We start from the raw sequence: 19,291 nt of genomic DNA, 5'->3' as shown, positions 1-19,291 counted from the left end.
TTTATGAAGCCCGTTCCTAAGAGTCTGGCAGAAGATATATTTACTAACCTTTTTATTGGGGTGGGGGGTTGTCTTCCAATCCTGGTAGATGCTGTTTTTTTTTAAATATATATTTATCTCTTTTCAGTTCTGTCCCTTCACTGATTTAAAAGCCAGAACAATCACCTTCTATTTCCTTTCCAGGGCCTATAAAAACAAATGCCAAATTTCTGCCCCCACCCCATTATTTTCTTTGATTCTTCCTTCCTCTTTCTCCCTTCATGTTTCCACAAAATTAACCAAGAGCCAATACCTGGATTCTTGGGCAGTTACCAGTGTGTCCCTGCTTAGAAGTGTATCTTGGCCACAATCTGGGATTCCAAGACCTCAATCTTGGACCTGGATTTAAAAAGATAGAAGACCTCACAAACAGGATTTGAAGTATGAGCAACAGAAAGAATTAGAGCTGACTGTAATATTGTTGTTATATATGAGATAGAAGACAGGGTGCAGCAAAAGGAGAGAAAATAAGATAACAGTGGAAAATGGGATGGGAAGTCAGAAAAACAGAAAACAAAATTATGTATTGAAGAGTACGTGGATTTTTTTCTTTTTGCCTTGAAATTTAATTAAAAGTATTTTAAAACTTTTACAAATTAAAAAGATAGAAGACAGTTGTTCTAAATAATTGCTGAAACAGCCCTGCTGCTCTCTTTCAGCCCTAAGGACTAACAGCTATAACCAAAGCATAAAGGAGTTCTGCTGGCTTTGGGTTCAGAAACGGCCATTCACAAAAAGTGCAGGAGGAAAACCAAGTCCTGCTCGATTACAAACATAGGGAGTTGCCATTTATTGAGTCCAGACCAGTGGCCTATCTAGGCCAGTATTGTCTGCACTGACTGGCAGCAGCTGTCCAGAATTTGAAGCAAGGACTCTTTTTCTGCCCTACTTAGAAATGCTGGAAATTGAATTTTGGACCTTCTGCATCCCAAGTAGGTGCTCTGCCCACTGAAGCTACAAGGACAGATGAGCCTCCCATTACCAGTTTATGAGCTTATGCTGTGTTCTCTTTGACCACAAAACTATTAGGCTTGCCTGCTCATTTTCCCATAGGACAGGAGTGGGGAACCTTTTACAGCCTGTGGGGGGGCTGCGTAACCTTCTGAGGGCACATGCCTATGGTGGGCGGGGCCAGAGGCAAAAGTGGGCAGGGCAATGAATGCACATTTTACCTCTACTGACACTATGCTTTCTGTGGGAAGCACTGCCTTTCACAAAGTCTTGTGTCAATGAGTCACACACACAAGCATGCCCTGGAAAGGAAGTGGGCCAAATTGGGATAGCTCAGTCGGTAGAGCATGAGGCTCTTAATCTCAGGGTTGTGGGTTCGAGCCTCATGTTGGACAAAAGATTTCTGCATTGCAGGGGGTTGGACTAGATGTTCCTCGTGGCGCCTTCCAACTTCACAGTTCTGATCAGTTACAGTATGATCCATGATCTTACTGGTTTATTTATTGAATTTCAATCCCACCCTTCTTTCTGAAGGAACCTAGAATAGCAAATGCATCCACAGCTGTTATCATTGGCTGATGCTTTCTTAACTGTTTTAAAACAATTAAAACATTCTAAAAACAGCTAGAGTTTAAAAACAGTTTCAATTAAAACCATCCTAAAAACCGTTACAACTAAAAACCTTATCTCATGCAGTGATCTCAGGGTTGCCAGGAACAGTATATTTCAGCCACCAAGTGGGTAAGAAGGACACTTTCAAATTCCTCCTGGAAGTCATTACTGAGAGAGACTGGCGCACCTTACCAGGGAGGGCATTGCGCTACCAGGAAACCACAACTGAAAAGGCCATGTCATTGGTAACTGCCAATTGGGCAGTCCCAGTGGCAGCACCAACAAGAAGGCCTGGAGAGGAGCTCTGGGTGTGCGAGTTTGAAACTCATCCAAGCACAGCTGGCTGTCAAGAATCCAAGGATTGTTCACATTTGCCTTGATCTTGTAAAGGCTGAACTATAAGATCTGGTTCAGTCACGGTGAATCTTTAATTTTACATTTGTGTTGGCGGTAGATGCAGCAGTAGCAGCAATGGAGGATAATCTCCTTTTTCTTTTAGAAAGAGTTTTTGTATGTTAACACGTTAACTGCTTCACTAATGAAATGTCCCTTTTGTTCATCTCTCCACGCTTCACTGCATGGGTACGCAGGGTCTGTGCTGTGCATGACTCCCACAGCAAGCGTTGGTAGGTCTTTCTCCACAAACTTAAACTTTTGCTAAGCTGAATGAGGCCATTGTGATCCACTGTGTCGCTGGGGGGGGGGGGAGCGGGAAGCATGGTGTGATGCCATGCCATGTGTCATGATCTGTTGTTGTCTTAATAGCTGAAATGGTCATATCCCTTTTCACGTCCATGCAGTGTGGCAAATTCAATGACTAATAAGTAGGGCAGAGTCAAAACCAGTGTCAAAAAACACCTCCCTTTTCCTGTTTGGCAGTGCCCACAAAAATGCCAGCCTATCCTTTTATGTTGCCCTCTTGCTGTCTCTCCCAATTGGCTGAATCCACCCTCAGTGACATCATCGCTTAGCCAAATTCGATTGGCGGCATGGCAGCATGATGTTGTCTGGTTCACCTGGTGATTCCTGATTGGCACCATCCTGTTTCTTGTGTGATCCATGGTTGGCTGGGAAGAAGTAGATTGTTGGGAGGATCCTGCCAAATGGTAGCAGGTAGGGGAAACAGTGGCAGTAGACAATAAATGGGGATATTCTCCTAGCTAGGAAGTTATTCAGAAAATATTTCTATTTCCCTGAAAGCCCCATTTTCAACCTAAAAATCTGAAATGGGAGACTGTTTGGCAAAACGCTTTAAATGAACCAACCTGAATAGGATTGAACAATTGAAAGCCTAATCAATCAACTAGACCATTTGACAAAGCCCCTTTTAATAAGCCAACTTGAATAGGGTCAATTCTTAGCATCCATGCTGGTTCTGTGACAAAGGCAATAGTTTAACCTCTTCCTCCTCCACCTCCTCCTCTGCGTTGTCTTTTGGGTCAAATGACACATCAGTGCCACGTTTCCTGGGGTGAAAGGGGAGCCTGTTATCGGCTTGCAAATATTTCTTTTAAACGCATGCAACTTTTAAAACTCTTCTTGACTATCATAGGAAGGGGAGAAAGGAGCCAGGTGAGAGGACAGGAGGATGTGCTGATATGGCCTTTAAAAAGTAGATTATTGATCTTGCAACCAGCATTCCGTGATTAGTAAATCTGATGCTGCTTTTTTCTTTTAATGTTGTTGCTTTATGGAATGGCATTTTATGGGACTCAAAATGTTGCATTTAGCTTTCCACTCACACACCCCTTGCTTTAGCTGACATTTTGTACATCTCTTGCTGAGGAAGTGTTTAGCTATTAAGGTAGGATAGGAATGTTTAAAATAAGTAATGAATTGCATAAGAAGACTGTCGGTGAATGGGTGGGGATTCGTGTGATTAAACGCTCCTCCTCACATACACAGGAGCATAGGGTTGTATTCAATGTGTGCCCTGTTCGGAGTAGAGCCATTGAAATTACCAGTCATGGCTAATTTGGGTCCATTCATTTCAGTGGTTCTACTCCCGAGTAAAACTTAGTTGGGTACAAGCCATAGGAACCAACCTTGCCCTGAGTCACACCATTAGTCCATCTAGCTCGATATTGTCTACACTGACTGGCAGCAGCTTTCTGAGATTTCAGGAAGGGATTCTATCTCAGCCCCACATGGAAATGGAACCTGAGACCTTCTACGTGCAAGGCAAGGGCTCTCCCATGGAGTTACAGCTCTTGTTCTTTCATCTATAGAGCTCAGTGATAGAACACCTGTTTTGCATGTAGAAGGTCCCAGGTTCCATCCCTGGCATCTTTGTGTAGGGCTGGGTATATTCCTGGTCAGACCCAGTCAGCACAGACAATGCTGAGCTGAATAGACTAATGGTCTGACTCTCCCTATAAGGCACCTTGATTCATATAGGCACCTTCATTCATATAGAGAAGGAACACCTCTGCAAGCAGTTTCTAGCCTGTGCCCTGACACACTACTTTTCTTAATAACAACAGTTTCACTATTTGTACCCCACCCATCTGACTGGGTTGCCCCAGCCACTCTGCCTTGCTTCCAGCATAATAAAAGCACATCAAACATTAAAAACTTCCCATTACAGGGCTGCCTTCAGATGTCTTTGGAAAGTTGTATAGTTGTTTATCTTTTTGACACCTGATGGGAGGCTGCTGCACAGGGAGGATGCCACTGCAAAGAAGCCCCTCTGCCTGGTTCCCTTTAACTTCACTTCTTGCAGTGAGAGAATTACCACAAGGCCCTCGGAGTTGGACCCTTAGTTTCTGGGCTGGACGAAGGGGGTGGAGACGTTCCTTCATGTATACAGGGCAGGGACTTGGAGGAGCCATGTGACGCCATTCCTTCTTCAGCTTAAAGTGATACATTCCAGACTCGTGTTCAGGTCCTCCATGAGAAATGAGCAAGGGAGTTTAGAGCTTGCAATGTTTTAGGTCAAGGTCCTATTTTATCCTACACACAACTTGCTTTAAATTTGAAGTACCTGCCCTATGTCCTCAGGGCAGGGCAGGTTAAAAAATAATAATGCCTACACTGAACCCTCTTTATTTGAAAGCCAGCCCGAGCATGCTGTGTTCTCCCCAGCCTCACCACCTGCAAAAAAGCAAACATGACTCTGCAAGAGAGACCAGATCTGAGGGCCTTATCCTTGCAATTTCAAGCGTATAAACCCTGCAGGGGATTTTATCAGGATGCTTCTTTTCCTGTGTCTGACTGAAGCCGTGTACCCACCATACATTTAAAGCACATTCTCAGTCCTCCAAAAGTCCTGGGGGTTGTAGTTTGTTAAAGGGTAAACTACAGTTTCCAGGATTCTTCCTGGGAGGGAGCAGAGAATGTGTTTCAAAGGTGCTTTACGTATGTGTTGTGTCCACAGCCCAGAACAAACTCCTCACCACTTGACTAATCGTACTCCTTTTCCAAAGTCTGCATTCTCCAAAATCCCAGAGCCCTGTGGTCTATTTAAGGTCCTTAAAGTGGGTCACAGCCCCACCCCCCAATGTTGCTTCTTTCTAGCTCCCATGTTATTTCTGCTTTTCAGGAGGTGTTAATAATGTCACAGAAACAGTTCTCCCTTCACCCTTCCTCCACTCCTTTTGAAGGACTCAGGCAGGCAAAACAGGGTGAAATAGCACCCATGAGATCCTTGTCACAGAACTAGCAGCTGTGCCCAGTTGGCATCAAAGGAAAGGGGAGGATGCTTATTGCACCTGGCAGCCATGACATGCAGAGGGATGGCTACTACAACATGTGCCTGAGTGGTAGCATCTTGTACAAGCACTTGCTCAGAAGCGAGCTTTGTAACTTTTCAGATTCACAAAAATGGGGGTGGGGGACAGCAACCCTTCAAAGCAGGGGAGGGCTATCATGGCACCCACAAGAGCAGCCTGGTGTGGCTCATTTTGGGTGCCCCTTCACCAGCCACAGCCTCCAATATCGGGGGGGGGGGTTCCTGTTTGGCAGTCTGCTCTCCTTCCACCCATCTTTGGAAACTTGCCACCCCCACCCAGAGTCTTATACATCATTGTTCTGCTTATAAATGTTTACTAAGTGTTGAGAATATTTTGGTTTTTTCCTTAATTACAATTGTAATTGGCTTTTCCCCTCCCTCTTTTTTTCTCTTTTTTGTTTTTATTTTTCAACCTCCCCTCCCCCTTTTCCCTGTTGCCATATTTGCTTTGCACTGTGGTTGCATGCTGGGTCCCGCCCTCCCCTGATGTCTCCTCCCATGACGTCACCATGGCTTGTCACTGTGACCCCCGGCACGCATCCTCCCCGCCCCGCCACACGTCACCGTGGTTACACAAAATGCTCCGCCCTCCTGTTATGTCGCTTCCATGGCTTCCTACTGAAAAAAGTTCCCATGATGCACGGTGCTACGCCCACCACTGTTTCTGCAGCAACATCACCTGCCACCAGCGTTCCTTTCGCTGCAACTGCTACAGCCAATCAGGTTTGGCCCTTTCAAATAGCTTTGTTTTGCAATGTTCAGATATTGTGCAGGAGCCACACTCACATGGGGCAGAGTGCCTTTTTCGCAGTTAAGGGGGTTAGGAGTGGGGCATGGCATCATCATCCTTGTTAACTGTTTGCCCAGCACCCACCTGCCGAGGCCATTCATGTGGAGTCACAACAGTTAACAGCTGTCTCTTTAAAGGTCTCCGGGGGGGGAGTGTTTGTGAGGGGTGGGGTGCTCTTTTTCACATGACCACAGGTGCAAATGTAGAGACTTTTAACATGAGTAGCACCCCCATGATAAGGTATTTTTTTTGGTTGCTCAGGCATTTTATTATGCAAAGTTGTTTCTTTTTAAATCTGATGGTTGTGTCTATATTTTGATAATGTTATGCAACCGTCCCAATAGCTTGACCTCACCCCCAAAGATGCACTCCTCCATTGTCTCCCAACACAGAGAGATGCCAACTGTTTTTAAAGTCTGGTTTCATTTTTTAAAAAATTAAAATACTTTTTTTTTTTTTACCATTTTAGGTAAACCGCTTAGAGATATTATTTTATTAAGCAGTATATAATTCTTGCTAAATGAATGGAATTAAACAAGCAGTTCTACAAAAATGCCCACATAGAGCATTCATCTTGTGAGGAGTGTTGTCAGTGGCATCTCTGTAGCAAACATGCCATTAGAAGTATTTACATTCCCCTCCCCCTTCTAAGGGGTCACCATCCCATGGAATATGAAGTTCTTGGGTGAATGGGTGATGTAGGTGTGGTTCTAGAAGTAGGAGATTGGTGGAGTGGGTGAGAAGGACCCTGTCACATTAAAGGTCAAGTCTGACAGGGAGAAGCACTTGAAGAAGAGAAGCATTCCCTGCCTGATCATCTGAGCTGTGCTGGGAAATTGCATTGAGCTACAATGTGGGGTTTGTTTATTTTTAATCTTTGATAGATTCATTCATGTCTCTTCTGCTTTGTGTTCTGAAACAGAAGCATCACATCAAGGTTCTCTTCTCTGAAGTGTTTCTGCCCAGATAGAAAGCAGAAATAAAAAAGAACTATTAGTTTTTAAAAATAATAATAAATAATGGTTTTGAATGGGAAAAGATGGTTGCTTCTTCCACTCACCCATCCCAACCATTAATATATATTGTGTCAGCAGGAAGTTCCATCTTTCTTCTTCTAATATATATAATCTGATAAAACTTTGGGGCATTTAGGTGCAACCATCTTTTTGCCTTATAAGGAAATGGAGAAAGAATTGTTCTCAAAACCGTAAACGTTCCAGATGCTGCTTCAGAAATCCAGAATGCTTTGCATAAATTCATTTTTTTTTAAAGAGCTAGGGAAAAGTTTAGTGCAGATGCAGTCCTTGCATGCATGGCAATAATAACACTGGTTGTATACTCAAAGCATTGCAAATGTCACATTTGGGATTTGGAGTGCCAATAACCATACTGAGCCTCTAGCCACAAATTGACACAAGCACCCATCTTACAGTAGTGGAGGGACAATTTTAAGCATACTAATGCTTAAAAGATGTTATTTTACTCTTTTCTTATTCTGGTATATGGAGAGCATTCCTATGGATATGCAACATTAAAAAAAACAAGCAACCTTTTCAGTTTCGAACCCAATACTGTGGGTTGTTCAACTCTCTAACTGCAGACATATACCCATGTCATAAAAGCAATATTCAGCAAGTCCACGGCCATGGCCTCTCAAAGTTAAGTGATTGAGTGGATATATAGACATTGGCACCTTTTTTATAGCTGCCAGAGAAGAAAATAATTTATCCATCATTTTATCCACTGAGTCACCCTAGACATTATCAGGGATTAGGGGTCGTGTTTATCAACTCTCCAAACCAATTGTACTTTTTCCTTTAAAATGACTGAGTGGTGAACAGACAGGGTGAGTATCAAGGAAATATTTTAACAGGAAATCTTCTTTTCCATTTTCATTGCAGATATCCCAGTTATCAGTAGATGAACTAAACAGCAGCATGTTTGTGTCACAAATGTAGAAGCAAACAACGGAAAAGTAAGTTCATCTGAAGTTCTCCCTTCAGCCATGGCACACTGGGATCTCACACCAGAGTCATTCCTGCAGACTGAGAACCAGATCTGCACGTTCGGAAGAACCCCATGGCTCAGCCTTCCTTGGACTGAGACCCATTTCAGTTTTATTCTTTTATTTTTATTTCTATGCCACCCATGTGACTGGGTTTCCCCAGACACTCTGGGTGGCTTGCAACAGATATAAAAACACAATTAAGCATCAAACATTAAATCACACCAATGGTCCATCTAGCTCAGTACTGTTTACACTGACTGGCATTTCTCATGAAGGGACAACCCTAATCCTACCTGGAGATACCAGGTATTGAGCAGGGCACCTTCTAGATGCAAAATAGATGTTCTGCCACTGAGCTGTGGCCCTTCCTCTTGGTCTGATCCAGCAGGGCTCTTGTGTTCTTTTCGAGTCTCTCTTTTATCACTTGTTTGCTTTCTCTCATTCCAGCAGACTATGTGAGAATCATTAACCTGAAATCATGGAGTTACTGGACTTTCCTGTCTTTGGTGGGAAGCTGCCTCTGGGCTCTCTGTGTATATATGCCCATCCTTTCCTCCTCTACAGCATCTACAGTAAGCCTACTGCAGCCTACATGTTAACCAAAAACTGGTCCATGGGAATGTCAAACTTTTTTTTAAGCACTATAGAGAAACAATTAACAAAACAGCACTCTGTTATACAAGGCATAGAAGTAAGTAGAGAACTATAACAATAGACTTTTATAACATCTTACTTTAACACACTTTTAAAAAAGAATATTTTTTTCCTGACTACCATCAAGAGAAAGTGTCCTCCTGCACAGTGGACTTACTGGTTTATTATTCTATTTTCGATGGATAAATGTTTGTCTGTTTTCAAAGTGTTATCTTACTGTTTTGTTTACATCCTAGTCTATTATTGATTTGTTTGGAGAGACAAAAGAAGAAAAGATGTACATCATTATCAAGTATACTCAACACCGGGGTTTTTCATTATCATAATGTCTTACATTTTCATATACTGTGGTCGTTATGGGTTTCTCCTCTTTTTTCTTTCCTTTTTTTTTTAAAAAAAAAGAATGACAAGCTAAGAATGTTATACTGGGAAACAGGAATGGTGTGCTTTTAAAAAAGCAAGAGACAAGAATGTTCAGATATAGATTCGTATCGGACTAGTTATTTAGAAACCTCCATCTGAAAAATAGACTCTCCCTCCAAAATGGAGTCTCTAATAAATTAATAAAAATAAACAATACTTGCAAAAGTTGTGAAGGGATTTGCTGTCAGTTCAGGAAGGGGGAATGTAAAGTGAAATGGATCAAAACAGGGTCAAGCCCGCAAGGCCAAGATGGCAGAAAAGCACCTGGCAAAAGAGATTTCTGCCTTTAAGTGCCACTTTAAGCTCCAATTGGTGCACAACATATCTTGAAAGTTTACCAACACGGGGTTTTTTTAAGTGACATCAAGAAGTATGACCAGTTTATGGAAAATGAGGTTTTCTTGCCATTGAGATGAAAGTATTCTGCTAATATGCAGATCCCATTGTGATCTAGAACAGAAAAACACACACATAAATTTTCCATTCAAATGTAAGCAGCCCATCTCCACATCCCATGCTTAGCCCAGGAAAGTAGTACCAAACTGCAGCCTCACTCCTCCATTAGGTTGTATCTTTGTGCAGATGGGAGCAGGGATTGCTCTTGAGGGAGCAGCCTTATAGTGATTTCTGGAAAGAGAATAAAGTAGGAGACAGACCAAATAGTTTGGTTTAAATTCATCCAGATGTTTCTTCCAAAGACGTCACTGTTTTGGGTGTGTGCTTAGAACCATGTTTTGACATCCTTGCAATGCCGGTTAAGGAGCTGAGTTCAGATTCTAATCTGTGTGATACTGACTGTGAATACAGTGTTTAGAAGGAGACAGTAGATGTTCAGGAAGCCAATGTATTATCTTATGTGTTCAAATTTGGCCCTAGTGGCAAAAACTAAAGAAGAATTAAATGCCTGGTTTGTTGCATTGCCATCCATGAACTGAGCTTCCTCATCAAAGTTTAAATCCCATGAAATCTGATACCTGCAAAAAAATGTGTTGTGTTGTGAACAATTGTGTTGTGAACAATTGCAAACAAATGCAAAGGGTCATTTTGGTGCTACTTTCCATGGTCTTAAAAGGTCTAGGCCCTATCAGGGGGAGGTGAAAAAATTACACATTTATCTCATACAAAATTCTTTTGCATATTCCTGGAAAATTTTAGTCCAGAGTTGCCTAAAAAAAAAAAAAGAGCCATACATATAACTGGCCAAGCTGTTGTTCATTGCTGACTTTGTTTCCCAGCTCTGTAACATAGTAGAAAAAAGTGGATTTCAGTACTTCCTGGATTTGAAAATATTTGTATATTTAAAAAAAATAATGATGGGTTTTGCACAACCTGTGGCAGTGCCTCAACAGAGAACATACCTGATCTCTTCTAGTCAGAAAGGACACCTATGTATAAACACACTTCTATAGATATATATATGATTGTGTTAGCGTTAGAATTTGGAAGGATGTTCAGTGTTTGTTTTCAGTGCTCTAAATGGATTTTTATGTAAACTTGCCCCTTCGATGTTACCCACTCCTGCTTTCTTTGAATGATATATTTTTTAAAAGCATCTTGCATAGATGTGCACAGAATGTAAGCCTAAAATGTTTCTACAGCATTCATGTCACACAGTTTTAAAGCACTGAAAATCTAACACACAAGGGGCACAACACCTTGCTTGTATTTTTTGCAAAACTTGGGAGCCAGAGGAGAGGAGAGGAGGAGAAGCCTCCCTGCTGGCTACCACAGCAAACCAGGCATCACTCCCCAGGCACAAGGCACCAGAACCACACTCAATGCTTCAATCCTTGCACCCCTGAACACACCACAGGTAAACTTAACACCTGCACACATGGACACGCAGGCACTCTTTCTAATACAGAGGTGCAGTGATACGTCTTCAGGGTAGACTGTTTTATTTTAGGTGCCACAACATTTATTTTATTTTATTTTTTATATATTTTTTTTTACAAAAATAGAGTTCGTGTTTGTTGTAAGAGAAAAACTTTGTGGAGTGAGGGAAGACAAGCAAGGCTTTTAAAGCACTGAGAATGTCACCAAATTTAACAGGGAGGTTGGGAGGGGTTTTTTTAATTAAAAAATGCTATTGTAAGGGTAGCACTATTTAAGGCTTGTTGTGCAATGACTTTTTTATTCAAGAAAGAAAGAAAACACAGTCGACAGACTATAAAATCCTAGATAGGTGCATTCTTTATACTATAGTCACTGAACTACTTGGTGACTCTAAGTGAAATAACAAACACAAGAAATCTCATATTTTATTTGAGTACAGAGATGTGTGTAATGTTTGAATCAGTATAATTTCAGCAACTTTCTCTAAGCTTCCCATGTTCGACAAACCTATATGTTCTTTTTTAAATTTATCCCAAGTTCATCTCGCACGCCTGCGTGCAAACTCTCTCTCTTGCTTTCAGTGTCTATGTGCCCATTTCCTCTCAGCCTTATGCAAACAATATGCAAGAAATGCTGAAACTTGAGTAAAACGGGTCATTGCAGAGGGAAAATGAAAAAGCTGATAGATCATTTTTGAGGGGGGGAGGTTAGTTGTTTCATGAAAAGGTGTTTTTAAAGAAAAGCTTAAAACTTACTAGATACATCCACAAAAACAATGAAAGAGGGATTTAAAGTACAATGGGATTCTTGAAATGATTTCCATTTATTTTGTTTTTTAAATACAGTGTTCTTGAGGATTGGAACATGGTTTTTCATAATCATATTTTTATTCATTTTTAATATGAACTTGTTAGGGGTTTGGGTTGGGTTTTTCATTTTTAATGGTGTCATTTTTTGTATCTACATATATTCCCCCCCTCCCTGCCCACCTTTCCCTCAACCAGCCCACATCCTCCACTTCTGAACACTCCCAAATATTCTTTAATCTGCCATGTACTGCGTGTTGCACTTTGAGAGTTCATTTGTGGACTGCTGTGACTGGCTGACCTGCTCCACCCCTTGCAAAGCCACAGAATCTCATGCTTGCCAATGTGGACTCCTCTTGCCTCATTATCAGATCTCCCAGTCACTTCCACACATGTGTCCTTGCACAAGGCATCTTGTCTGAGAAAGTGCAAGTGCACAGGCCGGATATGAAGGGCTAGTTTGAACGCATACGGTGGGGTTAGTTTTATTCTCTTCCTTTTTCCTTGTACCATGTCACCAAATATTTTGAAACTCAGTTTTGAAACCAGTGGGGGGGGGCAGGGGGGCTGTTGGCCACGTGCAACTAGCCTACTGCCCATCTTTCAGCTTGCTCAACAACAGATCTGCAAGCTGCAAGACTGATGTTGGGGGTTTTTTTATCCAGGCAGCTTACAGATCCATCAGGAAGCCAACTACCTGGACCACCTGGTGCTTGGCTCAATCCTGTGCACATTTGCTGGGAAAGTCAGTCCCCTTTTTGTTCAGCAGGGCATGTCCTGAGGAAAACGTGCCTAGGATTGCAGCCTCAGGCCATTATATCTGTGAATATATTGTTGAGCACAGGAGGGGAAAGGTGTGGGAGCCAGTGTGTGCCTGGCAAAAAGAAACCCTAAGTGAGAATCGGGCCTCAGAGGGGTCACTGCTTGAGTGCAGTGTAGCCACCACTGCGAGCGAGTTCAGGATGGCAGCCTTTGTGTTCTAGTATGGCCCAGCTAGCTAGCTACAAAAACCGAACGGCAAATATTGAATGTTGTAGGTCCATCAGATCTGGAAAGGAGATTATGCTGACCTCCTCCTATTTCATTCTCAACTTTGCCTATTACTTAATACAGCAGTTATCTCTAGGACACTTTAGTACCCAGAACGGTTTAAAAAATTGGAGCTATCCTTTTCTTTTTTAAATCCCTAATACATTTCACATCCATAAAAGGGGGGGGGGGAGTGCAACTTTATGAGGAAAATCTAATTTCCTGTTCCTCCTGAAAGGATGTATGATGCTAATGATCTGATTCTTACCATGTGCCTGATTAAGGCCTTAGAATATATTGTATGTTAAAGACTGTAATAACTTTTTTAAAGAAAAAAACTTATTAGTTGTTAGCTTGAAATAATTGTAAATAGAGTTTTAAGAAAACATTGTTACTAGGTTACAACAGGTTATTCATGTTGCATTATTTTCCATTACTTTTATTGTTAGTTTTTAAGGATTTTGTTTTCATTATCACATATATGTATACACACACACACACACACACACACACACATACACACACACACACACACACAGAGTGTGTGTGTGTGTGTGTGTGTGTGTGTGTGTATCTTTATATATCTTTAGTAACTAATGAATTTGATTTTTGAAGGAGAGTTTGAGAATGTTTAAGATTTTTAAATCATGTATTCAACTCATTTAGTTATCTTCTAAAAACAACACTGAACCGCATGTCAAAATATAGAGAAATAAATACAGTCCATAACTAGTTTGTATAGTTTACAGTTTAAGAACAAACAGACAAAAAGAGTAACTTTGTATGTAACTCCTACAATGATAGATTCATTGTTAACTAATTATATTAAGTTGTTGTTGCTATGGCAACAAAACTACAACATGGCTACCTTTGTATACATTATTTGTGAAATTTTCACATGTAAATTAAAAAAAGGAATGTGTAACAGTATGGGTTCGTTTAAGGTACAGTTCGATACTGTCGGAGAAAGATATGACTGAATATTTTTAAAATCCCAAAGTCCCATGTGAACGCTGGATTTGTGTCTTTTATGTCACTTTTTCAGTCAAAAAGTTTACAACACATGGATTTAGAGTCAGGTTTTATAGCTTGTAGAAATTGTTGTGTGAGTTCGGGTTATTCCACAGTATTTTTCTCCTGGATGATACAAAGACTATCATAGAATTCCTGGGGTTTTATTCTATTTCCACATACTCTAGAGCTGAAACAAATGTAGGAAAACGCAAGTCAGAATTTGATCAGGAATTGGTATAGTGTTGTTTCACAAAAATCAAAAGGAAATTTGTATGTAGAGCTACATTTCAGCCGCAACAAATCCCCAGGGTGTTGCTTTCAGTGGGACTTGAGCTGTGGCTAAGGTCCGTAGGTTTTTGCACCGGGCCTAAGATTTTTATTCTTCTGTAAAACAACAACACCAGATTAAATTCCCAGATTCAGAGTTGTGCAACCAATGGGGTTACACAGCCATTCGGCAGCATTTTTTTGAATGCAAGTAATTGATCAGATTCTGATGGTATAACCTTTTTTGGTGCTGCTGTTTGTTTCAACACTAGTGAATTCATAATTAAACAAGTTTTTTTTAATAAACAAAATACTGCAAAAATCAAACATCATAGCTATATCATTAAAAGCCTTTTACATCAAAATCATGACTGGGACAATATGGGAGGAAACAACCTGTACATAAAAAGGAGACAAAAATATTGTGGAATGACCCTATAACAGTGTTGAAGAAACCAATATGCTGCAGTTAAACTGATTCAGTTGGTGTACGAATGTGTAAGACACATCTTTTTTGCACTTATGTACATAGTCCACGAAAGAAATCCTTGGAACTTATTTTGAATATATTAAAAAAAAAGTCTGTAATAATACAAGGAGAAGTTTGTAAAAGAGATTACTAAGGCTTTGAAAAGGAAGAGATTTTTTGCTATAAAACTTATCTGAACGCGTGCTGTTGCTTTGCTATTGTACAAGCTTCGTAGTTTGCCATATAGCTTAAAATACAGCAGACTGAGACCGGCTCATTTCCAACCTGCAGCTCTGAAAGAAAATAAGAAAAATACACACAAAATAGGAAACAACACTTAATCTAAAAGTAAAGGTCACCAGCAAAGGTTTTTAAGTGGTTTGTCACCCGCACAAACTGGGTATGAGAAGCGCTGAATCAGACCAAAGGGCCAGCTAGCCTACACAGCCTTCCCACCAGAAGGGCATAAGTTGAACAGCCCCCTTCGCCCATTGTCCACAGCTGTACACAGACTCTAAACAGAGATGCCATGTAGCCACCATGGCCAGTAGCCATAGGTTGACCTGTTGTCTCCTCCACACTCTGACTCCCCAGATATTTAAAAAAGTAATTCTATCTCCTCACCCACCTGGCTATATTAGAACTTAACAAAATAGCACAACATGATGGCCAATAACAATGGCATTAAACACTTTATAAACTAATACAAATGATCAGAAATTGCAACCAAAGTCTCTAAACCAATCTGTTTCGTTCAATTTCTTAACCAGCTGAATTGAACTGCATCCTTCTCACATTAATTCTTACAAGTCTGTCTGATGAAGAATTGATCAAGATTGGTTGATGAAGCATTGGAAGGAACAGATTGGTTATCCGGAAACTCTGTTCTGGCAATATTTGGTGACAGATTATGTACATATCAAACTTTTGAATTATTCTACCGTGACTGGTGAAGATTTAGAGACTTTAGTTGCAGTTTCTGATCATTTGTATTAGTTTATAAAGTGTTTAGTGCCATTGTTATTGGCCATCGTGTTGTGCTATTTTGTTCAGCTTGTCTATATTGCAACACAGGCGTCTGTTTATGGATTATATTAGAACTTTGGCATGTATTAAAGATACCTGCAGTTTTCCTTGGAGGATCTTTGTGGATTCAGGAATAGTAGGGCACGCTCAGGCATTTGCAAGGAAAGTTGGAGACTGACGATGCAACATTGTGGGAGGTGGGCCTGCCTACATATAAAAGATTGTCTTCAACAGTGTTCTACTCTGAGTCGACCCACTGAAATTGGTGGACCTACTTGGACGAGAACGAACAATGGATACAACCCAGTATGTTCAGGCAAATAACTGGGCAATCCTCATGCTATTCATCCAACTATCTTGAGGCCCAAACCCTTCATCCCTTCCTCAGAGAGCTTTGCTTGTACTACCAAAAATTTGAATCCTAATTTTCTATCATCCCACTGGCAGCGGGGAGATTTTGATAGGGGAAGCTACATTAGGAATCTTGGATAGTGTAGATTTCACAGTGACTTTTCCAAGGGCTGCCTTGCTGAGGCTCATGCCCAACCACATGAAGAACTTGATAGATGTAGCATCCACAGTGAGGAGTATTCCACCTCTCCCTTGTACCCCCTGGATTTCCGAGTGGTGGTTCTGTGGTATAAATTCTTCTCTCTTGCGTAAGTGGGTAGTGTACTAGAGACAGCCACGTCTTCACTTGGGCTGCATTGGCAATTGGCTTTCTGCATACCCTCTTAACCCCAAGTGTCAGGCTGGCAGCGTATAGAGTAAAGTAGGTAAAGTTGTCCCAACGCTAGTTAACAGAGTAAAATGCCTGTAATTTGGGTAATGCTGCTCACAAAGCCATGTCTTAAAAGGGTGGCATGTGAACAAGGCCTTTGTTTCTGCCATGTAAGAGGTGGGCCTGTCTTCCCACTATGGAAGCATGAGGTGCAGGCAGTTGTTCAGGAGGGGAACAAGCTCAAGGCAAAGATTTTATAGGTCCTGGTAGACAGGGATTGGTGCTTATGGATCAACAGACAGAATGCTCAGGCAGGCTGGTACTGCAGCGTAGGTGGTGCCCTTGAAGCACAGCTTCATCGGCCAGGCTCGCAGTGGAAACTGAGGCCCGGCGCTATAGGCATTAGGGCCACGTCTTCACTGCTAGGGGCCCCACTTCAGGATACACATGCCCCCGCAGCCTGGTTGGTTAGTTGACCCTCATCTGTCTTGAGAGACAATGGAAGAGTGCACCTTCGGGGAGGGAGGTTGGTTGCTGTATTAGCAGCACCTAAGTGACCACCTCGGGGCGCAAGTCTGGGCAATGTAAGGTTCTCGTCTGCCCAGACAGCAAGACCCCTCCCTCTTGACCTCACTGATATGGTCCAAAGGAAAGCAGAGCAATACATTTGGCATCTGCTTGGCTGCAGGAGTTGCCAGAAGGAGGTGTACCAGGCACCACCCAACCATCTTAGGGACACCATTCTGGATTTGTGTAGGGTTCACTCCTTAGTCTTCTCTTCTCCCAAAGATGTCCCACAAGCCATTGAGTATGGATTAAAACACCCATGTTGGAGGGGAGGCTCACAGTGTCGAACTGTGCACCCCATGGCCCAAAGCACTAAGGGCAGCTTTGCACATGACGTAGATGCATGGAAAGAGAACATGCATCTCAGCAAGGTCTTATAAGAAAGGAGGCATTTATCTTTGATAAATTCCAGTATCAAGGAAGTGACAGCCTACTGTGGGGGGGGGGGCAGCTTGATTTCCCCTCTTACATAAGATTCAGGGAGCATGGGGAGAAGAATTGTCCTGTGTTCACACACGTCCCAGGCAAAGCTACCCCTATGCAAAGGCCTTAAGAAGCATATTGATAAAGAGCTAATGTGGGGCAGCCTTAGTCTCTATTTGTTGCATTGAAGGGGGGAGGGATCTTCTAAAATTGAACTGCTTCAGGATGGGGATGGCAGAACAGCCCAGGGGTGTCATGGCAGGCACCCCAAACAAAACCTTTTGCTAGTGACCTTCACATTCAGAAAGGCACATGCCTCCCCAAAACCAAACAGCCAGCCAACAACACAACAATTGAAACAATGACAACCAAGTGGTCTTTTTCCAAACACACAACAGAGGGAAATTACCTGACACAGAATTTCAAGGTTCCAGATCTTTATTACTGTACACAGATGCTATTTGATAGTGGTGGAAGCCAAACGATTTTTGTTGCCATGGCTCTAGTATCCTAGCAGCTGAGGGGATGACATTGCCATTCATCAAATGATGGCAGGGGTGGGGGGGTCACCACCACCTTTAAATTCACAAACCTCAAGAGGTGCCAAGTTTGCAGCCATAAAATTGTTCACCCAGAGAAATAAAATTCTACCAAAATTCAGAAGCCAATTAAAATCCCAAAACTCAGAAGTAGAAGATTAAAATATTGAGGCCTTGTTGCTGTTTTTTAGAAAGTTGAAATTTCAAGAGTTGCTTTCTTGTGTTCCAAATCAGGTTTTCAGAAACAAAACCCCTGATTTTTCAGACTGAAATTTGAATTCTGACACAAAACAGCCCTTTGGCAGCAGCAGAAATCTGTGAAGGAGGAAACCCCAAAGACTTTCGCCTGATTTCAGTTCGATTTAAACTTCCACACAAGGGAAATGTGAGGTTCTGATCCCAAAACTCCAGATAATGAAAAAGTAACAGCCAGAAGAGCATGTACCTATTATTTGTTTATATATTATTGGATGTTATGTAAAGTAAGCTATTCAGACATTTTAAAATTATACTGCAAGGAATATATTCAAAGAAGTGGGTTTGACTTTTTTTTTTTAGAGGGGAAATGTAGTCAGAGTATAATGGGGTTTAAAAATGACATGCTGCCGGCACTCTTGAGGTATGTGCATGTCTAGATTTTCCTTCCCATAGCTTTCCGTGGGAAGGCATAGCCACTATTCAAACTAACGGGTGCTGGCTTGAATGCCTGGCGACAGCCTTGCATACACTTAAATGGAAGCGAGCTTTATGGAAACCCATAGAACTGGCTGCCAGCCAAAGCATTTAGGTTCCTGGTTCCTCTGTGATGCGGATTCAGATTGTTCTGATATATCCGTAGCAAGCAGGCAACAAGTCACCCCTTCAGCTGCTATCAACAGGGTGTACGCTTTGAATATCTTTTCCTTTTTTGCCACAGTTATATTGCTGTAGTGCTTGTTTGTGCTTTCTAGAGATGTGCATAATGCAACTCATTTTACTATGTTACTTCTATATTGTTATGTTTATTTTATTTTATTTTTTGGATCTTTTAATAAAGTTTATAAAACTCTCTTTATGTTTTTTTATGAACCCATATCAACACATTTAATAAATAGAGGAGTTTACTTTTTAAGTCTCTGGTTGATTAGTTGCAACCTCAGAAAAGTTCTATGATGTAGAGAAATTGTGTTCAAACAAGCCAATGCAATTCTGGGCTGCATCAATAGGAGTATAGCATCTAGATCAAGGGAAGTAATAGTGCCACTGTATTCTGCCCTGGTCAGACCTCACCTGGAGTACTGTGTCCAGTTCTGGGCACCACAGTTCAAGAAGGACACTGACAAACTGGAACGTGTCCAGAGGAGGGCAACCAAAATGGTCAAAGGCCTGGAAACGATGCCTTATGAGG

The 19,291-nt window shown here is 41.6% G+C and overlaps 1 protein-coding gene across 7 annotated transcripts in view; it reads left to right on the top strand.

Moving 5' to 3' along the window:
- MBNL3 (muscleblind like splicing regulator 3) overlaps positions 1-18,952 on the top strand; it is a 127,715-nt gene extending 108,763 nt beyond the window's left edge. For 3 of the 7 annotated variants that reach the window (XM_080990411.1, XM_080990414.1, XM_080990412.1), the window contains 4 exons: positions 2,193-2,228; positions 5,961-6,055; positions 8,024-8,097; positions 8,578-18,952. In XM_080990411.1, the coding sequence (XP_080846537.1) occupies positions 2,193-2,228; positions 5,961-6,055; positions 8,024-8,080 (188 nt within the window). In that variant the 3' untranslated portion in view covers positions 8,081-8,097; positions 8,578-18,952. The remainder of the gene's footprint in view (positions 1-2,192; positions 2,229-5,960; positions 6,056-8,023; positions 8,098-8,577) is intronic. The other 4 variants (XM_080990413.1, XM_080990415.1, XR_013981543.1 and 1 more) reach the window with 2 other exon arrangements.
- The last annotated feature ends 339 nt before the right edge of the window (positions 18,953-19,291 follow it).

This window comes from Podarcis pityusensis (assembly GCF_964106645.2).
Source record: "Podarcis pityusensis genome assembly, chromosome: Z".
In the NCBI taxonomy this organism is placed as follows: domain Eukaryota; kingdom Metazoa; phylum Chordata; class Lepidosauria; order Squamata; family Lacertidae; genus Podarcis; species Podarcis pityusensis.
Note: the sequence above shows the minus strand (reverse complement) of the source record. Positions and strands in the feature narration are given on the sequence as shown.